The 23,601-nt window shown below is 33.4% G+C and overlaps 1 protein-coding gene across 2 annotated transcripts in view; it reads left to right on the plus strand.

Annotated features, from left to right (window-relative positions):
- The window catches only part of LOC149791330 (uncharacterized), a 187,140-nt gene that overhangs the window by 130,987 nt on the left and 32,552 nt on the right, over positions 1-23,601 (plus strand). For both annotated transcript variants that reach the window (XM_089969860.1, XM_089969859.1), the window contains exons 31-41: positions 7,210-7,323; positions 9,266-9,390; positions 10,925-11,248; positions 11,723-11,918; positions 12,556-12,824; positions 14,683-14,896; positions 18,631-18,873; positions 19,291-19,431; positions 19,784-19,984; positions 21,878-22,123; positions 23,033-23,243. In XM_089969860.1, coding sequence (XP_089825986.1) covers positions 7,210-7,323; positions 9,266-9,390; positions 10,925-11,248; positions 11,723-11,918; positions 12,556-12,824; positions 14,683-14,896; positions 18,631-18,873; positions 19,291-19,431; positions 19,784-19,984; positions 21,878-22,123; positions 23,033-23,243 — 2,284 coding nt within the window. The remainder of the gene's footprint in view (positions 1-7,209; positions 7,324-9,265; positions 9,391-10,924; positions 11,249-11,722; positions 11,919-12,555; positions 12,825-14,682; positions 14,897-18,630; positions 18,874-19,290; positions 19,432-19,783; positions 19,985-21,877; positions 22,124-23,032; positions 23,244-23,601) is intronic.

A 23,601-nucleotide genomic window follows, 5' to 3' on the forward strand; every position in this document is an offset into this window, starting at 1 on the left:
CAAATTTAGAAAACTCAAGAAAAAATAGCATCGGAACACTTCATTAAAGATTCATCACTTATCTCAATTGCTCCTGCATAATGAGGTTATATAGTCTAAATTGCGTATAATATCAAAATGTGATGTAACTATGATGGGTCAGAATTATAATATCAAGTAGGTCCGTATTGAGCTCTATATATAAGTACATTGGAAGTATTGCTATTTTTCTGTTCCCCGTCATTGTCCAGATCAACTAGGTATTTCTATGTGACACCAACAACAAAAAACTCAACCAACGGCCTAAACTCCTAGGACTTCTGTCAATATCACAGACAAAGAACACAATAGCAATGATGACAGTATACCAATCTCTCTATCCTACCATGAGTTATCCGTTGCTCCATCTATGGATCATACGTTAATCAAGCATTATATAGTTGACTGAATCTTATTAACATCAGGTGGGCTCAAGGTTAACGATGATGTCACTATGCATATATATTAATTTGCTATAAAACAAACTTACTGAACTGTCAGCGTGCATTCGGTCACCAATATTTCCAACAATGTATGTGATTCCAATCAAATAGCTGCACGATTTTCTATTCCATTAAAAATGAATGCAAATATTGTGTTCTTTTAATTTTGTTTTTGCTGTTTAATGACCAATATTCAGTTTAACATATTGATGCTTTTATATATTCTATTTGAGATAAATGCCATGTATGTATGTATGTATGTATGTATGTATCTATGTATGTATGTATGCATACATATATGTATGTATGCATGTAGGTATGTATGTATCTATGCATGCAGTGGCATTAAAGCGTGCAGAACTTGCAATTACCGTAATAATGTTTAGTTTTCTAGCCTTGAAAATTTAATAGCCTGATCTTCAATTATGAAATGTGGAAATTTTCGTTCAACGGAGAATGTAGGCACTTATGAAATATAACTCAATTATTAGAGTGTCAATAAGTAAATAATGAATCAATAGCGCAACATTACCTAATACCCTTTTGTAATTATTACAGACTCGTTCGGATGCAATCTTCTTTTACAAGCAAAGTATAGAATCGCTATAATATAATGCAATGGTCAATTTGGTAACCTGAGAAACTCATGCCGATCAATTCCTGAACAGACACACACCTGTGTACACACAAATATATATATATATATATATATATATATATATATATATATATATATATATATATATATATATATATATATATATATATATATATATATATATATATATATATATATTAGTGTAACAGACGATTATAACAATATCCATGCTTTATTTATTCGAGCGCTAGAAATTTACTTTTGTTTGCGTACAATTATGGTATATTGATTATATGCTCATTTTTTCTCCGTTAGTCTTACATTGTCCGAATCGTGCAATATTTTACGATATTTCACACCTTCATATTGCACTCTGTGCACGACATGTGTGCCAAATATTGTATTAGGAATTACTTTGTAAATAAATCATGTACACTAATGTAGTAGAGACTTTACGTTTTGGTTGATTACATTTATTTCTAAATGAACTAAAGCATATGTTACGTGGACAGACACATACCAGCTGCTTTGCATTATTTAGCGTTAACTTTTTTGAAACAATGTTCCGGATATTGGCTAGCGATATGCGCAGGACAGGTCATGCAGTTGCTGGGTTCCCACAAATAACATGCAAGCGACAACGCATAAACGTGTCTTATTTAGTTAGTAGTAAAAATAGCAAATAATATACTTAGTTTTACATCCTGTATTTCCTCAAAATGTACTTTCTTAGTTCTGCGAATCCGAAATACATGAAATATTTTCATGGGTTCAAAAGCTTGATAATGGATTACTCAATTCGAAATTATATTGTAGTTTCGATTTCATGCCTAGTGCAATTACATCCTCCTTACTGCACTCAAAATAAAATGAACAAGATATTCCATAGCGTCTTTTTGATAATTACAATTGAAATACTTCATATTTTCCCCATATTTTGTTTCCAAACATTCAATGACAGAATAGAACCACTTGCAGATGTCAACACACTGCTCCATCGCCACTGAAATCAGATGTACTTCATGTAGAATTGGCATAGATAAATCCAATCCATAATCATGCCATTTCGTAGAAGCGATAAAAATACCAAAATCTAATCATCCCAGATAAAAGTTGACTCCAGATTCCAATTTTAAATAGACTAAAATGCCATTTGTGTTCAAAAGTTCTTTCTAGCGCGCGATTAAGCTCAAATTTGTCTAAGCGGAGTTATGTGCGCATTAATAACGCTGCTGTTGTGCAATGATGAATCTGCGTTTATGTGTTTAGTTTGGAAACCGGCATACATTTCATTTACTTTGTTTCGTGTATTGTAAATCTGATTACATAACTAACTCTTAGATAGAAAAAAATGAACATATGGTCAAAAGGTAACTTCATTTCTATGGAAAAATATGAGCTCGTTTTGTCTGACGGATTAACTGCACGACCTTAGGAGTGCAGTATTTCCATCGGAAAAACTCGTTCATATTTTCCCATATAAATGCAGTAACCTAAAATACATAAATATATTGATATAAATAATCAATTTACGAGAGCGAAAAACAGAAACAAACATTAACCCACTATTGCTAATGATTTTGCAAAGAACTGAGTAAAGCATGTATGAACGATGCTCGTGTTACTGCAAGGTTAGATATATCCACAAACAATGGGTCCCCTGGACTAGCACCCAAGCTAGTATGCATCTGCAGATATTTCAACATAGATGAATAGCGACCTATAAATTTAAAATACAAAGTAGTCTCTTTTCAAACACGATAAACATTTGAGGATTTGATTTTCAAAGTAAAGAACTCAGCTGCAACTGAGACATTTTGAAAACATGTATGGAGCGTAGTATCAAACCTTCCAGTGAAGACATATTGGTCTCTGACAATTAGGTTGCAAACGTTTTACTACTCCTAAAATAGTGAACAAACAAAATCACTGATGTCCATCTGGTTTAAAGTTGCTTGAAAATCAACAAGATATATATGCAAGAAAATTTTACACAAGGAAGCTCTTATGGTGCTGTATCACGAATGTTGCACTCAATAATAATGTGCTATATAATTAAGAAGTGTATCAGCAGAAATTCGAGGAAGTCCGGATCCTTTACGTTTGTCAGTTATAACCATGAGTTGAGAAAATGATGTAGACCAGATTGGTAAGATATGTTTCATGCAGTGCTGATGGCAGCATTTCAGAGATAGCAGATGACGCCTCTCGTACAGGCGTAGGCATGTTACTGGATCTATAATACCTTCTGGTGCAAACAAAGGAAATCTGCTTCACTGGAAGCAAGATAATTAATCACGTTTTGCAGCTCCAAGTATCGGGCAGTCACACCATAGCTGTAAGTCATAGTGAGAGTCTCTGCTTCAGTCTCATAATAAGAAGGCTTTTTAAAAGTACCTTGTTAATTATAGAAAGTGTTGCTTGATTTTCACGTCTAAAATGATATTGGGGAAGTCACAAAGCAAAGCAGCTTCAACAATATGGTACAGTTCAAGTAAAGCCAGGGATGATTCCTTATTATGAATGGAAATACCATTAGGCCGTTTACCTGCAAATCATTTCCTTTGAAAGTAGACACCAACGTCATGAAGGAAAGGGGCATAGGTATAAAGTTCAAAGTCAGCAGCAAATGCAAGTTCATTCGTAAGATCGAAGGATATACTGATTAATTTCTGAAGAAAGGAATGCTACAATTCCAATTCAAGTCTGCATTATGTATCCAGATGCAGTTTTTGACTGACGTAGCCAACAGAAAAGGATACGAAACAAATGTTATGTCCTGCACAATACTCCTGGTTGAAACGTTTATATGGCAAAGGTTTATCTTGGTACAGCTTTCCCGATGAAAGAAAATCTGTTGAATAGGAGCTAGGATCCAGTTTATATTAGAATGACAAGTGCCATCATGCGGTCAACATCTGCAGTAGTAGAGTCTGAAAGATTAATCATCTGAAAGATTACAGATGTGACTAAAACAATAGTTCTTATTGATTAGCTAAATCGTTGAATAATTTTGGAATCGAGCGTTGTCCAAATCAAGGAGACTGAACATGAAATATTGATCTAAGTGTTCTACACCCTTGGTATAAAATCATCTGTTATGACTGTCTTATACATCAAAGAACCACACCTCGAAATCTGCATCGTTTGAATGGAATCATCTATCCTTTCATATGTCAGAGAACGTTTACCCCTGTCAATTAGGTCATCAATGCTGGTGATTTCTGAGCAGTGAAGGGATGACATTTACATATTAAGTCTCTGTTTTCCAAAATATTTGCCCTCGACAATGTCAAGAAGATTATACACATCTGAAAAACTAGAGGGGTTGGGTGGAGAGAAAATGTATCTAAAAGATATCCAACCATTCAGTAAGAATTCTGCCACAATGCTTAGTTGTTTGCTAGCTATTAGATTCTTTGTACATTACAGAGACTGTAGTATAGGAAAGTATATGCCAAAATCAAAACCCTATCATGCCTACTATTACAGACTTGTCGTGATACTATCTTAGTTCAAATGAGTGTTACACAGTGTTAATTTAAATGAATACCTTAATAGTTATTTGTCACATTGCACATTGAGACGTATTTCTTGTAATGAAGTACAGCCAGTTCAGATTAAAATTCAGCATGTTTCCTTGCCTTGATAAGAATGGTTTGGACGTCCACGTTTGTCAGACTTTATGTCCCGATGGATTTGATGTTCTGTTCTAAAGCGTTTCTACACATATTATATGGGTATTATATGGGTATTACATGGGAATTGCTCGGTGAAATGGCTTAAACTATTAGTCATTGTGTGAAGAAAAAAATTCTCCCAGTTGCTGCATGTGGGACAATATAATTATACCGTTTGCACCAATTAGTCTGGAGTTTGTTGATCATACATGACTGAAGCTCAAGCAGTGAATCCGCGCTGATTGTAGAATACACTTCCTCCAGGTCTCATGGCAACGGAAATTATCTCCCTTTCATCAAATTCTTTACCACGATTAGGGTATAGCTCGCACATCATGGTACGATATTTTGAATACACCGTGAGAAATTCTCCTAAAATCGGTGACCAAGATTGTCGCTGATCAGTATTCTGAAACAGAACTTAAAGCCCATTTGATTCAATGGCTCTCACGGTACTAGTGTCAACATCAGGAACAATGAAGATGCTATATCCATACCCTTACTTGTCAGAATCTGATGCCTGGTGCTGGCTGATAGGAGTTCAACACGTGGTAACGACAGCGAAAAGACATCCTAGATTCCCATTAAAGACGTGTTAACGTTCATCTTCTGTTCATTCATTTCATTAACATATGCGTTTTATGCAAAAAAGATAACCCTATTAGCCAGGGAATCGACAGTTGTCATCATTGAAGCGGTTGCCGCAGCCATATCGGGTACAATCACCTAATTCGATGTCGTCATTAGATGTTAACCAGAAGTCACATAAAAACTATTATCTGACTCGGCTAAATCATCTTCATTGTGTCCTTTTACTGGAGCTCCTCATATCTTGACACGTTGCGATTAGTACTATAAATATCAATATCAGCCATTGTCTCTATGGTCGTAAGCTAAGTACAGTAAAGAGCGAAAACTAACACTTTTGTAACATTAACAAATCATTTTTGTCCCTACAATAGAGGCGGTAAATTAAAAACAACTTATATTATCCCAAACAATCCTAAAGTTATATCAGAAGTCCAAAAATCTCGAGTATTCCTAATACTTTCCAATGGTGTTTAAATGAATTGCAATATATTGTGCTTATTAGTCAATAGTCTCGAGTATCAAAATGATATAATCCAACGTGTATTTAGATAAATTCTCAGTAATTCTAAAACATTTTTGCATCGTAAAATCTAGGTATTGTGTAGTTCCAATGAAAAATTAAAATAAGTAAATTCAATCTTTTCAAACGAATTGGAGATAACTATTTTTCTCCACTAAATCTGTTTGTTTTATGCTAGGGATAAATCATTTGTAATACATCATTCATTATATGAATAACGAAGACGTAATGCACAAACGAATGAGTGTCGAACGTTTATTCAATGTGACCTTGTCAACCAGGTAGATACATTGAACAGATAACCAATCAGGACAATTAGGTCAACTATGGGAGACGGAATTTCATGACCTGAACTCATTCGATCCAATGGTCAACAAGATTTCTTCTTACATCTTCCAATGTCAAAAGGCCAAAATAACATATTTGTCAAATCAAATGGCCTCTTTCTAAAGTACAAACCTAAAATCCTCAAGGTAAGTAATGTACAAAATGGACAAAATTGGTAATTTAATATGTTCTCTACTCAATGACCCTGACGATCTACTATCATGCATAAAACAAATAATATAGATCCACCACATTCATTTGTTTCTAATTCGGTACATTTTAACTGATATATTGAAATTTCAAAATGAGTATGAGCAGCTTTAGTACATACTATTGATGTTGTCAAACTAGTTTCTTTCTTTTACATTTAAGCATGATTCAACCGCTCCGGTGGCCTAGTGGTTAGAGCATCCGCCTCGGATGCGGGAGCTCGTGGGTTCGATCCCCCGCCGAGTCATACCAGAGACTTAAAAAATGGTACTAACAGCTGCCTCGCTTGGCGTTCAGCATTAAGAGGTTAGTGTTAGGACTGGTCGGCCTGTGTCAGGATAATGTGACTGGGTGGGACATCAGGCTACATGTCTGCGGCATGATGCCCCAGTGCTAGACATCACTATAAACTGCCACATTGCAGACATCGTAGCGATATGACTGAAAAATTGTTAAAGCTACGTTAAAAATCAAAATCACATCACATCACAGTATGATTCATAGGTGTTGATAACTAAGGAATATTTCAATGTACTTCTAGTGTTGGTTTTATCTGTATTTGTCTTTCTTTCTAAACCAGGGGTATACAACTCGGTTGCTATTTCAGGTCAGGTTGGACATAAAGGTACTTCACGGTGACGATACGTAACATGAACTACGATAAATATACACTAATGTGTCACTAACAAAAGACCTGGTGTTTGGGACGGACTAATAATTCTGGTGGTCCCTATCCGGCTCTATGTTTTTCACCCCTGTTCTCAATGGTCACTAATCTCTCTCATACGTTGAGGGTGGTCTGTATTCGATATTTGTTTTCAGACATAGATGAGTGTGACTACCACCCTTGCAGCAACAGTGGGGTTTGTACCAATACTGATGGTTCATACGTATGCAATTGTTCACGTGGATGGCAAGGACAAAATTGTTCATCAGGTAAGGGTCATTAGTACTTTCCACAAGAAGATTGCATACGATTTGGTAGCATCACATTTCTAATTTCCGGCATTTATTTATAAATTGTGTACTTTATTTCTGGGAACTTTGTTTGATTCTATCGAATATTAAGTACTCATGTATTCTGTATGAATACTTATTGTTAGCATGAATAATTGTCTCTTAATGGTTTGACGAACATCGTGATGAATGTATTAATGTTGACTATTCTCCAGACAATAGAATGTTCAGACCCATAGGAGCACCTGCTCTTTGGACTATGATTACTATCTTTCTTGACTTATGCGAAATAATTGTATCAACAATCAATTGTCTTTTACTTAAGTAAGAGTAGCTGAAAAAATTCGTACATTACGCGTTTACACATAGTCTTTCTTTTTGGATTACATCTGAAGAAATTGAACTTTTAGAGGATTACTTTCTGGGGCATATTATTTATCTCGAAATGTTTATATTAATTACACAGTGAATATGACTTGTTCTCCTCAGTTTGATGTATGTCCAAATATGTTATCGTTTTTGACACTCTAATCATACTTCCTTTAAGTTGTTATCGTCAATCTTCATATGACTATTACACCAACACGTAGGGCTCCCGTTATATGTGTTATGTCAGATAATCATTGTCTCTGGCCTAAGTACAGAAATTCGTTTCTGTGTGTGAATCAGATAATCATTGTCCCTGATGTAAGTAAAGAATGTTGTATGTGTGTATGTGTGTCAGATAATAATTGTCCCTGACCTAAGTACAGAATGTTGTATGTGTGTGTCAGATAATCATTGCCCTGACCTAAGTACAGAATGTTGTATGTGTGTGTCAGATAATCATTGTCTCATGTGGCCTAAGTACAGAAAGTCGTATGTGCATGTGACAGATAATCATTGTCCTTGATGTAAGTACAGAATGCTGTATGTGTGTGTCAGGTAATCAGTGTATCTGGCCTAAGTGCAGAATGTTGTATTTTGTGTGTGTGTGCGTGCGTGCGTGTGTGTGTGTGTGTGTGTGTGTCAGATAATCATTGTCCCTGTCCTAAGTACAGAATGTTGTATGTGTGTGTGTCAGATAATCGTTGTCCCTGGCCAAAGTACAAAAGGTGGTAGTATGTAGTAAGGGCTTTGTCATTGAATATGTTAATTCTTGCTGGGAAACAAAGATAGGCTATAGTTTAAAAGGTATGGACAGCAATAAAAGATCTAGAATTGGAAATGATGATGCGTTAAGAAATATTAAAATAACGGACACATTTATTACAACTCACTCTTGAAAACAATATGAAGAATGTTCACTTTCCTTTAGCAATCTAAGGTGTCACTACCTCTCCGATTGAACTCAAATAACTTGCATAATAAGCTAAATAACATAAAAGAGACTACGAAACAATTTGCGGTTCGAGTCTAAGATTCAGCCAATGTGGGCATGTGAGAAAGCTTGCCAGTAGCTTCTCGTGGGTCGGTGGTTCTTTCCGGGGTTTTCCGGGTTCTTCCTCCACCATTAATACTGGCCGCCATGTATAGCCTATCGTGCTGAAAAATGGCGTTAAACCCCACAACAACAACAACAACAACACGAAACAATTTCTACGTGTAAAGTGTATTTCGTAATGATGTCAATGCAAATTGAATGTTTTCTGAATACTTTAAAACCTACATCCTTGTTATATCAGTATGTTGTAAAACTTCTAAAGAGACACACATGCTGTAATATTTAAGGCGTAGGAGATCAACATATTTTATATATGTATACACAGGGACTCAATGATGCCAATATCATTAAAGCTTTATGTTTCAATCGAATCCATGTATGCCACGTAGTACTAAGAATCAATGAAACATTTAAAATTGGTTCCTGGGATACTTTGTCGTTTAACAATAAGATTCAAAATGTTTGAAATATTTGCTGCGTATCTGTTATTTCGTATAGGTATCTTATTTGCATTTGGGGAAGACGCCAATGATAACGTTCTGAATGCTAAGGATGATGCCTGCGGAGAACCACTTACTATTTTGCCAGTGCCTATATTTGGACGCAAATATGATACACTATATGTACGTCACTGTAAAATTTAACACTAACATTATTTGAAACAATATTTGAAGCAATAATAAGTCAATAGGTTTCAAAACACGTACGTCGTGAAGTCAGTAATTAAACCTTTCCTTCGTTTCATCATTACCATTAGTGTAATATTAGAATGAATCTAATGCGAAGAAAATAACATTTGATGTTGTGGTTGCGTTGTGTGCAAATGCATGATAGAGTTTTATTGCAAAACCACCTGATGCAGTGATATAAGTTATCATTACCAGTATAATAATAACGATATGAGCAGGATCATACAAAATCTAAAACGGCAATAATAATGATCATGATAAGGGACACTTCAATATATTTCATCACAAATCCATGGGGTTTTTCAAAGTCTCCACATTGTAAACAAAAACAATACAATCTCTACTATTTTTGTAAAGAGAAACAGTAGAATCTCTACTACTTTTCATGCAACACGTACACGCAAATCCACAGACTTTTGTATAAATAGGTAACGGAAATGAATAAAAAAATATTGTGTGTCTACTTGCTATGAGTGTTGTTATAAAGATTCTCCTAAACAGAATCGAAAGTGTTGTTCTTGGATTTTATAGGAAAATGGATATCCACTCTGATTGGAGTATATTGTATTTTCTATACTAACCACTGTATGCATTTCAACCGGAGCTACTGTGTTCTTGTTTTATGTGATCGTATTTCTAAGGATCAGCATATGGTTTGGTGGATGCAGTAACAGTAACCGGCAGACCAAGATTCGGATCTCTCTGAGACAAAATTAAATTGTTTTGCCTGTATGATAAATAATTTTCCTGATACATACTATTTGTCTAATGGTATCAACAGGTCTAGTGTACAATCTCTGCTTTTGTTTGTGTTTGTGTTTGTTGTAATTCTCTTTCTGTACGTCTTTCTGTCTGTCTGCCTTTCTCTCTCTCTCTCTCTCTCTCTCTCTCTCTCTCTCTCTCTCTCTCTCTCTCTCTCTATATATATATATATATATATATATATATATATATATATATATATATATATATATATATATATATATATATATATTTATATGCGTGTCAGTACACTTAAATGCTCAGACATGTCACATTTTAATTTGGTTTTGAGACTTTCTTGCGGTTACATAATTGCATACAATGTTCCTCTTGGGACCTTATTAGATCTTACAGCTTTACAGACTTCATTCGTCAACATTTTAGCATATAGAGCAAATTTAACCATTAGAACCTTTAACTTTTTGTACGGTTTATATTATTGTGTGAATCATTTACAATACATTTTCATACGAGTGTTTATCTGTAATATCTGCAATAGTGATTGTTGCAAATTCTTCATTATATATATATATATATATATATATATATATATATATATATATATATATATATATATATATATATATATATATATATATATATATATATATATATATATATATATATATATATATATATATATATAATAGGGAACGAGTGCAGAATGTAGCTATGCTGTTAACTAACAATATTTTTGTACTTCTAGGTGTGTACAAATGGTCTGGTTTCCTTCCAAAGAGAGTATACCAATCCAAATCCGTCTGATGATGTCAAAGCATATTCAGGATACTCTTTCCTGGCCCCTTACTATACGGATCTTGACACTAGTAGGGTCAATACTAGCGGGAAAGTATATTACCAACTATATGATGTTCTCAAAGACAAGAAACTCGTCAACAACACGAATGTTCTTAAAACACAACGACTTTTAAACGAGCTGGAAGGAAAACCACCCTTTAAGGCCACGATGATTTTTATTGCTACCTGGTACAAGAATTCACCTTATCCGGCCGATAAAAGGAGCGATGAGGTAAAATATCAATTCTACATCTCTAAACATAACTTAAGTAATTACTAGAACTGTAAAGCAGTGTCATATTATATAATATGATTTGACAATATTCAATCATTACTGACTCTAAACATTGTTAATAGTTAAATGGAACTTAATTAGCGATACGGATCATCGGAAAATATTATATTCCGATGTAAAGAATCACGTATATTTGTTCTCCGTTTACATATATGAACTGCTATATCTTGATCACGCTCGTGTATTCAGATTTTATCCTACTAGTATTCATACTAACAACAATTACAAGTATTGTTTCTTTAGATAAAATTATTATTATTATCATCATCATTATTAGTATTAGTATTAGTATTATTATTAGTATTATTATTATTGCAGTAAATAGTGAGACTATTGCGCTAACATTTAGATGGAACTTAAGGTACATTAACACGAACATAGATTAAATTTAAATTTAAATTAAATTTTCAGAGTGCTACGTTCCAATTGGTTTTAACAACAGATGGATACAATACCTTTGTGATGTACACATACTTTCCTGGAGAGATGAAATTGCGACAGAACAACGTATTTATCGGATATCATTTCAACACCGGGGAATTTAAAACACATCTAATTTCGTTTACTTCACAGGCTGCCAATATTGACATGCATGTAGACACAAACGGTAAATACAGCTTTATCTAGCACTTCAACACGGTGAAATGGTTTGTTTATTGTGTTTTGTTTTCTGATACTCTTTCTATAAATTAGAACATGGTTCGGCAAGTAAATCAAAGCATTCTTAGTTAATTGGTTTACTTTTGCAATATGAGAACATTTCTTTTCTTAGTTTATATTGCTGTTGAGAATTTAGCATCTGCGACAATCTGCTTTGCATAGCAGAGAAATCAGTTCCTACTAATTGATTCATCACATATCAAATTGCAAAACATCAGATTTTAATCTCCCATGTTGATATGCATTCTCACGGAAAGATAAATGTTTTCTACATAGCACACTGGGAATAGACTCCGGTCAACCTGTCACTACGGAATATTTGTTCTGAGAAAAGAATCAATCAGAAGGTAAAAAAATAAAGAAGGAATGAATAATGAATAGCTGCAGCAGTTAGCTTTTCATCGGGGTAGAATCTGAATCTGACATTACAAAGTGTTGAATCAGTTCTCACTTCTAATATTACCATAATTTATTCAAGCACATTATCCGAAACCTATTGATGTATAATATTTCAGGTCTGATTTTAGAAAATATTTCAAATCTACTGAATTTCTCAATTGCTATTTATTGCTTATTTTCGGCAGGTCTGACTGGAATAATTGTATATCGTCTCACGTCACTTGGGTCATCTTTATCAAACTTTGATATACAGTGTTTGGAATGGTACGAGGCAAATCAAGACAGTCAAGAAGAATATCATAGAAAATTAGTGGAAATGCCCAATTGCCCATGCAATAGCCGATGGATCATGTACGACCCATGGTTTAGTGTTTCTCAGCAGATTTTCTTTGATGACGTGAACACCAGCTGTACAGGCATTGCACCAAGCCTTAAATTTAGTCCTCATGGAAAGGTAGAGACCGCTAGAACGAAATAATAATACGAACTGTATCAGGATTGATCTTGAACTATATTTTTTCAAATTTGGTAAATAAATTTATTCCTCTTAGGTCTAAGAAGACATTAAAATCAGCAACGATAACAAAGCGATAATAAAATTAAGAACAATATACATTTCTGCCGCATTCAACGTTTCCAATAATGGTTTTTGAGCATACGTTTATTACGTATCAGTCTTTAATATCTCAAAAGTAACATTAAGTGAAATTAAACATCCCACAAGAACTAATACTTGGCATGTCTGTTTTTAACAAATCGTGATTGAAAAATAAATAACAGTTTATTAGAAGAGATGGAAAGCAAAAATGGTTGCGACAATAGTAAACAGTGGATGTAAAGAAACCCAGAGGACACAAAACTCGGATTGTTAGGACATATGGGAACTAAAACCGAGGCAAAATAGTACACAAAACACGTGAAAGGAGCACAAAGTATGTTCCTGTTATCGAATACATATTTTGTGTGCAATTTCGCTATAAACGTAATTTACCACAAACACACAGATACACGAACGCTAATATATATATATATATATATATATATATATATATATATATATATATATATATATATATATATATATATATATATATATATATATATATATATATAGAGAGAGAGAGAGAGAGAGAGAGAGACAGAGAGAGAGAAAACGAGAGAAAGAGAGAGAAATGTGTGTATTTTCAATACCTTACGCTATATCACCCTGGATTGATTAACAGATGTAGAGCTCGATAAAGATGCATAAAGAAGCCATCAACTCCCGACATTTATTTTGTATCCAATGATCTTAATTATTATCTAAAACATAAACAGCAAATCCGGTGTCAACGATAATGTTCAAATGAAATACCATATCATGAATGTAATACTAATATTAATAACAATAGACCTTGATTTTAGACGGAAATGATAGTTTATCTATTATGGTGAAAAGAATATGCTGTTTTAGTAAAATGTATATGAATAAAAAAAAGAGCAATTATATCCCTATCAGTGATCATCAATACGTGTATCACTGTCGCTTAATTATCATTTTATAAGCTTGGTCAACATTTAGCATCGTCTCTTTTATTATTGTCGGCTCCTTTCTGATCTTACTTATCATTAAACAAGGGATAAGAGTCCTTACATTGAACGTTTTGACATTCATTAACCGTATTAAGGAAATAATAAAATTCTAATTTCAATAAAAGTTTACATAAGCCATTTGCAAGTAGGCATATAATAAATGATGCAAAAACGATTTAATCTCAATTAGCTTTGCTTTAGACACAATATCGCTGATAGCTAATGTCCTGTTGCGATATGGACCTCGAAATATTTAAGAAGACTGTACTTAGTGATGAATTATATGACTCAAAGAATATTTCACACCTAATGTTTTGAAAGAGATGTTAAAATTTTCAAAGAACGTTTAAAAAGTATTTATTACTACTATTGATTATGGTAGTTATGAAAGTCGGAACTTATTTATAATTGCAATAAGTTTATGAAGGTTTACATTCTTTATTGCAGCATACAGTATTCTGTATTAATTGGAAATCATAACGATCCCTCCAATCAGTTATAATATTTATTTAGGCAACATATACTTTCCGCAAAAAGAGTCAACGTGATCTAAGATGCAAACATGACCTTTAGCTACACTTTTACATTGAATAAGAACTGAAACGTTTTGCATCTTGGTAGACATATTATAAAGTTGACAAACGAGATTAAAATTGAGTCACAAATCACAATGTATCATTTGTTCTTGTTTTAGTCCTAACATAGATCAAACATGATAAATGCTGTATGTTCCCATCCAGGTTTGCTGCTTTGATAACTTTACTGGAGAATGGCTCTCAACTTCACCCAGGGCTGGAGGTTTTCTGAAATTTCATCCAATCACACGAAGAAAAGAATTTGAGTCTGAGGATTTACGTATGAAACAGATATGCTGTGCAAAGAGCAACTACTGCAATTTATATTACGCACTTAGGCCAGTTGGAAACTGCTACTCAAAGTTTCCATATGAATTTGGTAAGTTTTCTTGTGTTGTTGTTGTTGTTTATTATTTCGTTGTTTTTATTTTTGTTCCTGGAAACAACTAGCCATGGTCACCAATTAGGCTTTTGAGTTAGATTTTAACTCATTTTGATATAAACTCATGGCACTTAAATAATATACTTCATATGCATCGTTAAAATTAAACATTGCGACGTTGGTACAATCACGATATAACAACGATAGGACCTGCCATGATGACTAATAAATCAAATGCAAGCAGGATTTTTCATGTTGGTACATCGTGTTATATGGTGATGATCACATGAAGAAGAAAAAAAGTATTTTAATTAGATTTTAACTCTAGATTTGTACATTAATATTGTAGTTATACAAAATACAATACTAATGGCACAAATGTTAACTGATCTCAAATTATATTACTGTAATAATAGACGAAATTACCACAAGCAACTATCTAAGTTTCACATTTCTACGCATGCCATCAGGGCGTCAGGACTATGAAACATGGCGCTGAGTTCAGCTTTGCTTTTAGTTACTTTGTCTTTGTTATTTTATAGCGTAGATAACTGTCTACTAATGGTTTCCATAGGTTATAGGCGGCGTTGAGGTATATCTGATGAATCAGTACACATAATACGGATAACAACGTGCACAGAATTTGTTAATTAGCCTGAGAGCAGAGATTTTAAATGAGGAAGTCTTCTCACTCTCATTGTTCACTTACAAACAAGGCACACACTTGCCACCAAGGATATGAGCTGAATTTGGTTCAAACTGCTAGTACTTTGTTTCGTCAAACATGTACAATGATGCCTAACATCACTGGCACTTTCACGAACGAAATACACGGATCCTACCACGGTATACCGCTATGAGGACCATGCTAATCCAATGTTAAATAAGGTCTAACGTTAATGGACAAATTATATTCTTCATGACATAAAAACGAATATAACTAATAAAATTGTATAAGTACATGCAACAAAAATAAATGTATATGCATGCTGACTTAGATAATGTAAGAAATTCTTGACGCCATTAACTATTGGTGGTTAAATCTTATTTAATTCCTCGCTATTTAAAATTAGATGATAGGAATTAAGCGTTTAGTGAGGTTTCCCTTTATACATTTCGATATGAAAAGTGTATGAACGTAAGCGAACTAATCTACGTTGTCTTGCAGGTGTTGTTCATATGTACATGAGTCCAAAATATTGTGTGTGCTTGGCAAAAATCTGAGTCTTGTTAACTCTGTATTATGGGTGTGTTTTATAACTAATTACTTCATTTTCTCAACATTAATGACCGGTATGGATGAAGAACGGGAGGCAATCTAGCATTTATTATGTTTGTTCCCACCGCGTAATCTTTAATTGACTCAGGAAATATTATGATTTATTTTGATTGCAGTTGAACGGGTTTTCAGGAAGCTGGACTACTATTTCCTAGCTTGTCAGTTGAAAATGATCTTCTATCTGTGATTTGAAATTGCAATATTAGAATGTCTATTTGTAGATTGCTTCATGTTGTGAGCATTATAACTACTAGCATTCTTTGATCTAAAATAATAAAGGATGTAGATGATAGCGGGAAAAACGTTAAGTAATCAATGCTCACATTTGCAACTCTTGGAATGAGCATGCAATAAGTTTTAATTTGCATAATAAATTGTCTTGATTTTTTTATGGTTAGTGGATTAATGTTTCTTTGAAATGAGTGAAGGCTGCAGTCCTAGAATTTTACGCTTTTGTGAAACAATACTAGCATTATATGTTGGTTTGAATATTGATATTTGAATAACATAAAAAGCTACCAAAGCCTAATATTTTAACATAGTCTCTCTCTCTCTGTGTCTGTCTGTCTGTCTGTCTCTCTCTCTCTCTCTCTCTCTCTCTCTCTCTCTCTCTCTCTCTCTCTCTCTCTATATATATATATATATATATATATATATATATATATATATATATATATATATATATATATATATATATATATATATATATAGTGTGAATTCTGTCGCAATGATATACCACGAAATGTAAATTTTTCTTCAAAAGGAAACGAGGCTTGCCGAGATTCCTTTCAGATGAAAACTTTATACAACGAATGGTATGTCATTGATACAGTGTACATACTATACATCTATTTTATTTCTATCAAATACAAATACACATATTTGCACTTTAAATTTAGTTACAATATGCTCCAGGCAACTGTATATTAAACGAGTGAATGAACTCCTCACATCCCTGCGAGTGTGCCCGCTACAAAATGTATTTCTGTGATTTTCTTGTTCACAATCACATATGCAAATTCAAAAGTTGATAGTTTTCTTTTTCAGTTTCTAATTATATTCACATTTATTAAATCAATATAAGACACAATCATGATTTATACATGAAATGTGTTTTTCTGAAGAAAGTAGTGCACTACAAAACTGTTAGCTTCTTTTACACTGAACCTGAATTGTCAGGCATTCACGTAATTGCGTATGGAAATTATCGTAGAATAGAAACTAAGTGAAATGACTCACCAACGAGAGAGATAATTAAAATAGTTTAAACTATTGACATTTCCACTATTTAATTATTCTGCTGTAATTAACATTTCTAAAGACTATAAAAATCTCTCGTCTTCGTTTTCTCTCGCTTTCTGTCTCTCTATCACTCTCTCTTTCTCTCTCTCTCTCTCTCTCTCTCTCTCTCTCTCTCTCTCTCTCTCTCTCTCTCTCCTTTGAACGGTTTGTTTAAACTTTACCATCATTCATAGGTCCATGGACATCGTTGTATGACACAAGCGAAAATCCCCAAGGCTCGTATTTTTATGGACTTTCGCCAAAATCTAGCTACGATAATTCAGAGAGAGAGAGAGAGAGAGAGAGAGAGAGGAGAGGTCGGCGGGGGCAACCGTTTGGACATTTTTATATTTACTAATTAATAATCAAGTTTTAGAATATTATAATAGGTTTAAGAAACAACATCAACAAAGCATTAAATAGGCTACAGTGTGTGTGTGCATCGTAACAGACAAATTTAACATATAGTACTAGTGTCGACTGGTGATTGCAACTATGTATCATTCATAATATGAACACTGTAGATAGATAGCAAGGAAAGCGTAAACATACAATCACGACGAACCATATTACCGCAGGCTAGTTAGTAAGAGTTCAGTTTTAATGTTCTAGTCCAGCGCAAAATGTTTTTCTTTCATGCTCCAGATATTTGCTTATTTTGTCCCTTACTAACGAGACTGGAGAGGGGGTGGAAGAAAGAAAGGATTCCAATGAAATTGTGTGTATCATTTTATTTTCATTAGAAAACACGGGCTATTAATACTTTTTATCATTATCTCCATATGTCATTTATGGCTAAAGAATGAGTAGAAATTCATCATTGATCTATAGGCCTGCAGTTGAAAGAATGTTTATACATTCGTATTATTGCGCAATGGGCGGATCACAAGTTGATATATCAAAAGTATTGGTATATCAATTTGCTTTATACCAACACTTTAAATGTCATCTTATTTTTAATCTATGTGGTATATATATATATATATATATATATATATATATATATATATATATATATATATATATATATATATATATATATATATATATATATATATATATATAGCTTGAGTAAATCTTTTGATGAATGCCGTGTTCGTGGTACAAAGACAGTAGTCTTCATAGGAGCTACTCTTCATTATTGTTCATATGTGATTATCGTTTTCTTTAGCCTTGTCTTGGGGTGACCCTCACATTGAGACGCTGGATTCAAACACCTATACTTTCAATGGATGGGGAGAATTTACTCTGATTTCTCTGCAAATGGAAAATACGTCATTCGTTCTCCAAGGACGAACAGATAAAGCTAGAAGTAAGAACGGAACACTCACGGACGCTACCGTTTTTACTGCTTTTGCGGCAAGAGATAATAACAACGCCAGCATTCATGTTGAAATGAGTGCCGAAAGAAATGGTGAGAATTTTCGTCGAATACTGATGTAAGGTCAAATGACATTAAATTAATTTTTCTGAATTATTTTTGCAAACACAGTAGTTGGAAGGACCATGTAATACTACGATTTTCGATACGAAACAAATTTTTATATCTCTATAGACTTATTATACCAAAACTTAAAGAAACATCTTGCTTTTCTTCTTATGCCCCATGCTACGTCGCACTCATTCTCTGAATTAACTATATCCCTTAATAATGAACAATTTTAGGTAAGAGAATGGAAAGTTGAACTAACGAGAATTTATTGAAAAGTGTCAAATCTGAAAATAACTTTGAAAAAGCTTTGCGACTTTTACAGTATTATATATTTTATATATGTAGTTCCTTGCTAAAATAAAATTTGCAAATGATTTAATAAATATGGTTGTATTACAGGAACATACGTCTATGCAAATGGTTTAGACTATTCGGTGGCACTTTCAAATATGGAGAAGGAATTTGTGGTCTCAACGGATACGTTAACCATTTCTCGTGCAAAAGATTCAACCACTTTGAATATTTTATTTCCTTCAACGGGTTTGTATTCTATGAATTTGATATTTTATTACAACATGTAAGAAAAGAAAACCTCATTATACTGAGGCACTCCGGTTTGCCAAAACGTACTTGTTCGACATGTATACACCTATATACTAGAGAAAAACATATTGTTTAAATATCCTTCGATGTTTTAGTTTTATGGGCATGGGTTCCTTTTTCTTAGATGCATTTCGAAAACTGTTCTACGGGTAATAAATTATATGTTCAAGTGTTTTGATGCATACATCTGTTCACGATAGTCACTTTATTCACTGCAGGAACTTAATGAAAAATCTTATGTACATTTTGGAATGATATGTCATTAATGTATGTCAATATTTATCAACAGGACTACCGATATCATTAGACGTGACAGTGGGAGCGGAAATGCTTACCCTCGCAGTTACCCTTCCGCCAATTTTCAAAAATAAGACAAAAGGTCTCCTTGGAAATTATGATGGTGATCCAAACAACGATTTTATATATCCAAATGGAACTGTTCTCGATGGAAACGCAACAGAAAGGACATTGTTTAACTATGGAATTAGCTGTACGTTGCATTCTTAGTCATTTGAGAGTTTTATTTTCATAAGCGATTTTAACAAGCATCACTCGAAATTAGGGCTGTACCGAACATTCGCTTCGTATTCGCTTCGGGGCCGAATAGTGGGCGAAATAGCTATTTGGTATTCGGCCGAATAGTAGCTGTCGGACCGAATAAGAATAGCGGTCACGTAACATCTGTTTCTGCATATGCGGCTGCTACAGAGAGTGGACTGAAGTAACTCTCATTAACATAATATATGCTGTGATTGCAGCCGGGCGTTGCATACTGCCTGGACCGCGGTATCGCAGTGTCAGTAGTCTCATTATATGTGTACAGTGACAAAGCGTTAACGTTCAGCGTATGAGGCTTGAGCTGGTCAATTCCTAGTTTACAGAGACTGGCAGAAGGATCAAAAAATTACATTCATTTAACTGTTCGCATTTCGTTTAGGTATTAAATTTACTAAACTGAAACTTTTGCTTACATTTGAAATTTTTAATGTTGTCGGTAGACGTATTTTGTACACTATCAGTATTCCTATTCGGCCAAATATTTGGTCAAATTATTCGTGTTCGGCCGAATAGGGATAATCACCTATTCCGTACAGCTCTCCTAGAAATATTGAGCATGCATAAAACATTCAGCTTAAATAATTGTCACATACGATTTTCATATAGTGCAAATCAGGAAAAGAAAATCGCAAATTAATGACAATTTAGTGCTACGATTATATGGTAATAAACTTTGTAATGTAAAGAAGCAAAACCATCATGTTTTGTAAAATGTTTAACAAATAATTTAATTCTATACGTTATAAAATTGAAAATTAAAGATGAATTTACAGTATTATAAACACAATCCAAAAAAATCCTAAAACAATATATAGAAGTCTAAAATATTCGAGTGTCCCACACTCTTGACTCAATAATATGACTTTGACCAAAAGAGTATTTACTGAATTCACAACAGTTCCAGAGTAATATTTTAGTCAGAGCGCTTTGTAACGACAAGTAATTGCTAAAAAATGTTTCATCTCATATTGTACAGTAAACACACATGAAGACAGGAGTTAAAGCAGGAACTATTAAATAGAAATAAAAATTATTTTCCACATCTACTTCATATATACACGCACACGTCACTACTACACCTTTTCCCCACAGTAGACGTGACTTCTGTCATTGAGCCCTACCTAGCAAAGGACCAACCTGACCGACTCATCTAATAAGCACAAATTTAATTCTCTAAGAATGTTCTTGACAGACCCATCCAAACGAAAATAACTTCAAACTTAATTACGTAATACGTATCGTAAACACCTATTGATAGATCTATGTAAATGAAAACAGGAAGAAAATCATCAACCATACGAGTATGTATTCAACAGTTTTTGTATGCTATGTTAGTGAGCATAGATTTTCAGATAAAAGAGTCTCAAAAGGCGTCCAAGAATATTACTGAGAGAGCAGTATATCAAGCAAAAAGCAAATACTGAGAAAATGACGTTGAACGTAATTGTCTTTCTTTGTCAATATATATATATATATATATATATATATATATATATATATATATATATATATATATATATATATATATATATATATATATATATATATCTGTGTTTTTGTGTTAGAGATTAAACAAGGTATATGGCAGATAACAGTCTTTAAGATCAATAGGAAATAAAATGATCTTAATCTATCTCTCTTTCTTTCTCGTTATCTCTCTCTCCCTCTCTATCGATATATATATATATATATATATATATATATATATATATATATATATATATATATATATATATATATATATATATATATATATACATATATATATTTATTTATTGTTTTATTTATTTATTTATTTATTTATATAATTTTCTTTTTCTGTTAGGGACCATAGATGAATCTGAATCAGTGTTCATCTACCCCAGGGGAAAAAGTCACGCAGACTTCGATCATAGAAATTTCACCCCAAAATTTTTTGACGAAGCTTCTCAGGAGCAACTAAATGCAGCCTCTTTATATTGCGGAGAAAACAGCGAATGTACATATGACTTTATAATGACAAGCAGTGAACTTGTGGCAGCAAACACAAGAGATGTGCAGGAGAAAGCCCAGAATGGAAAGAGGGAAGTTTGTATGTTGAAATCCGTATTTTGGTTTGTAAATAGCAACAATTTTGTTTCAAAGTGCGAATGTAACTCTGCATGTATGGATGGATGGATGGCTTGATGAATGGATGGATGTAGTATTTTCTTGAGCTAGCTTGTCGGTGTGACTAGGGTTAATAGCCAGAGATAATAAATAGCTTGTGTGATCCTTGTTATCCTTACATTCTCCATCATCTTCATTGACCAGTCCCTTATTGGGTAGAATTGCCAGGAGTAGGAGAACTGCAAGCGTAGACAAGAGTTCAATGTCGGTGTCTTCTTATTGTTGCATTTACTTTGTCAGAGGGCAGACAACGGAATAGTTGGCAATAAGAGTAAGCTTAAATAAATCCAAATAAAGCCATATGAATGGCATTTCATGTAGCATACAAAGACAATGAAAATTGTCGAATTGCAGCTACCTAGCTGGAGTACTTAAATGGGACTGACAAATAGGACAGACATTGTACTAATTATCTTGGGTTCATTAAGAAGAAGAAACCATAAATAGAAAACATATTGAAAACACTATGCAAGACCACCAGAAATGACCTGCTGCAAAATGTAGCACTCATAACAAAAAGATAAATGCTGACGGTCTTCTAAAAATAAGGCTGCGGGAAGTATTCTAATCAAGAGAGAAAACTCCAGTATGAAATTATACAAAAGCCCAAAATGCTGAAGACATGACGAAATATGAAAAAGAAACTCGAGCATCGAAGACTGGCCAAATAGTTGGAGTCATTGTAATTCTTTAATAATAATATTACCAACAACAACAACGACGATAATAATCATGATAATATTACAACGCCATCATCATTTAAAATGGAATGACGTGCATATTTCTCTAATTAGTCATGGTAATTATGCTTTAATGCTAACATCTATTTCAGCAAACCAAATTCCGTCATTAAATTGTGAAAGGACAAGGTATTTAAATGTCACGGTGGGTCAGCCGATCAACTTGAAATGCAATGTCACCGACGATGGACCAGTAACTTTCGACTTCCAGACGAACACGGTAGATGCAAAATTCGTATACACAGACAATATGTCAACGGTGGTGAATTTTACACTTGGTAGAGACTATCAGTGTGAATTAAGGTATATATATATATATATATATATATATATATATATATATATATATATATATATATATATATATATATATATATATATATATATATATATATATATATATATATATATATATATATATATATATATATACATATATGTGTGTGTGTGTATGTGTGTGTGTGTGTTTTAAACTTAAGTATGTGCGTACATACCCATATGATGTGGCGTAGCATGGAATGAGATTATATTCATTTCGTCCGTTCATTCATCCAAAGTACCATTTTAAATACATACTTTACTATATTACAGAGAGAGAACTAATTCCAAAAATAATAATATTTTTATAAATAAGGCAGTCTGAGCCCTTTCTCAATAACGC

Source organism: Sinohyriopsis cumingii, chromosome 9 (genome assembly GCF_028554795.1).
Source record: "Sinohyriopsis cumingii isolate HCF-2022 chromosome 9, ASM2855479v2, whole genome shotgun sequence".
In the NCBI taxonomy this organism is placed as follows: domain Eukaryota; kingdom Metazoa; phylum Mollusca; class Bivalvia; order Unionida; family Unionidae; genus Sinohyriopsis; species Sinohyriopsis cumingii.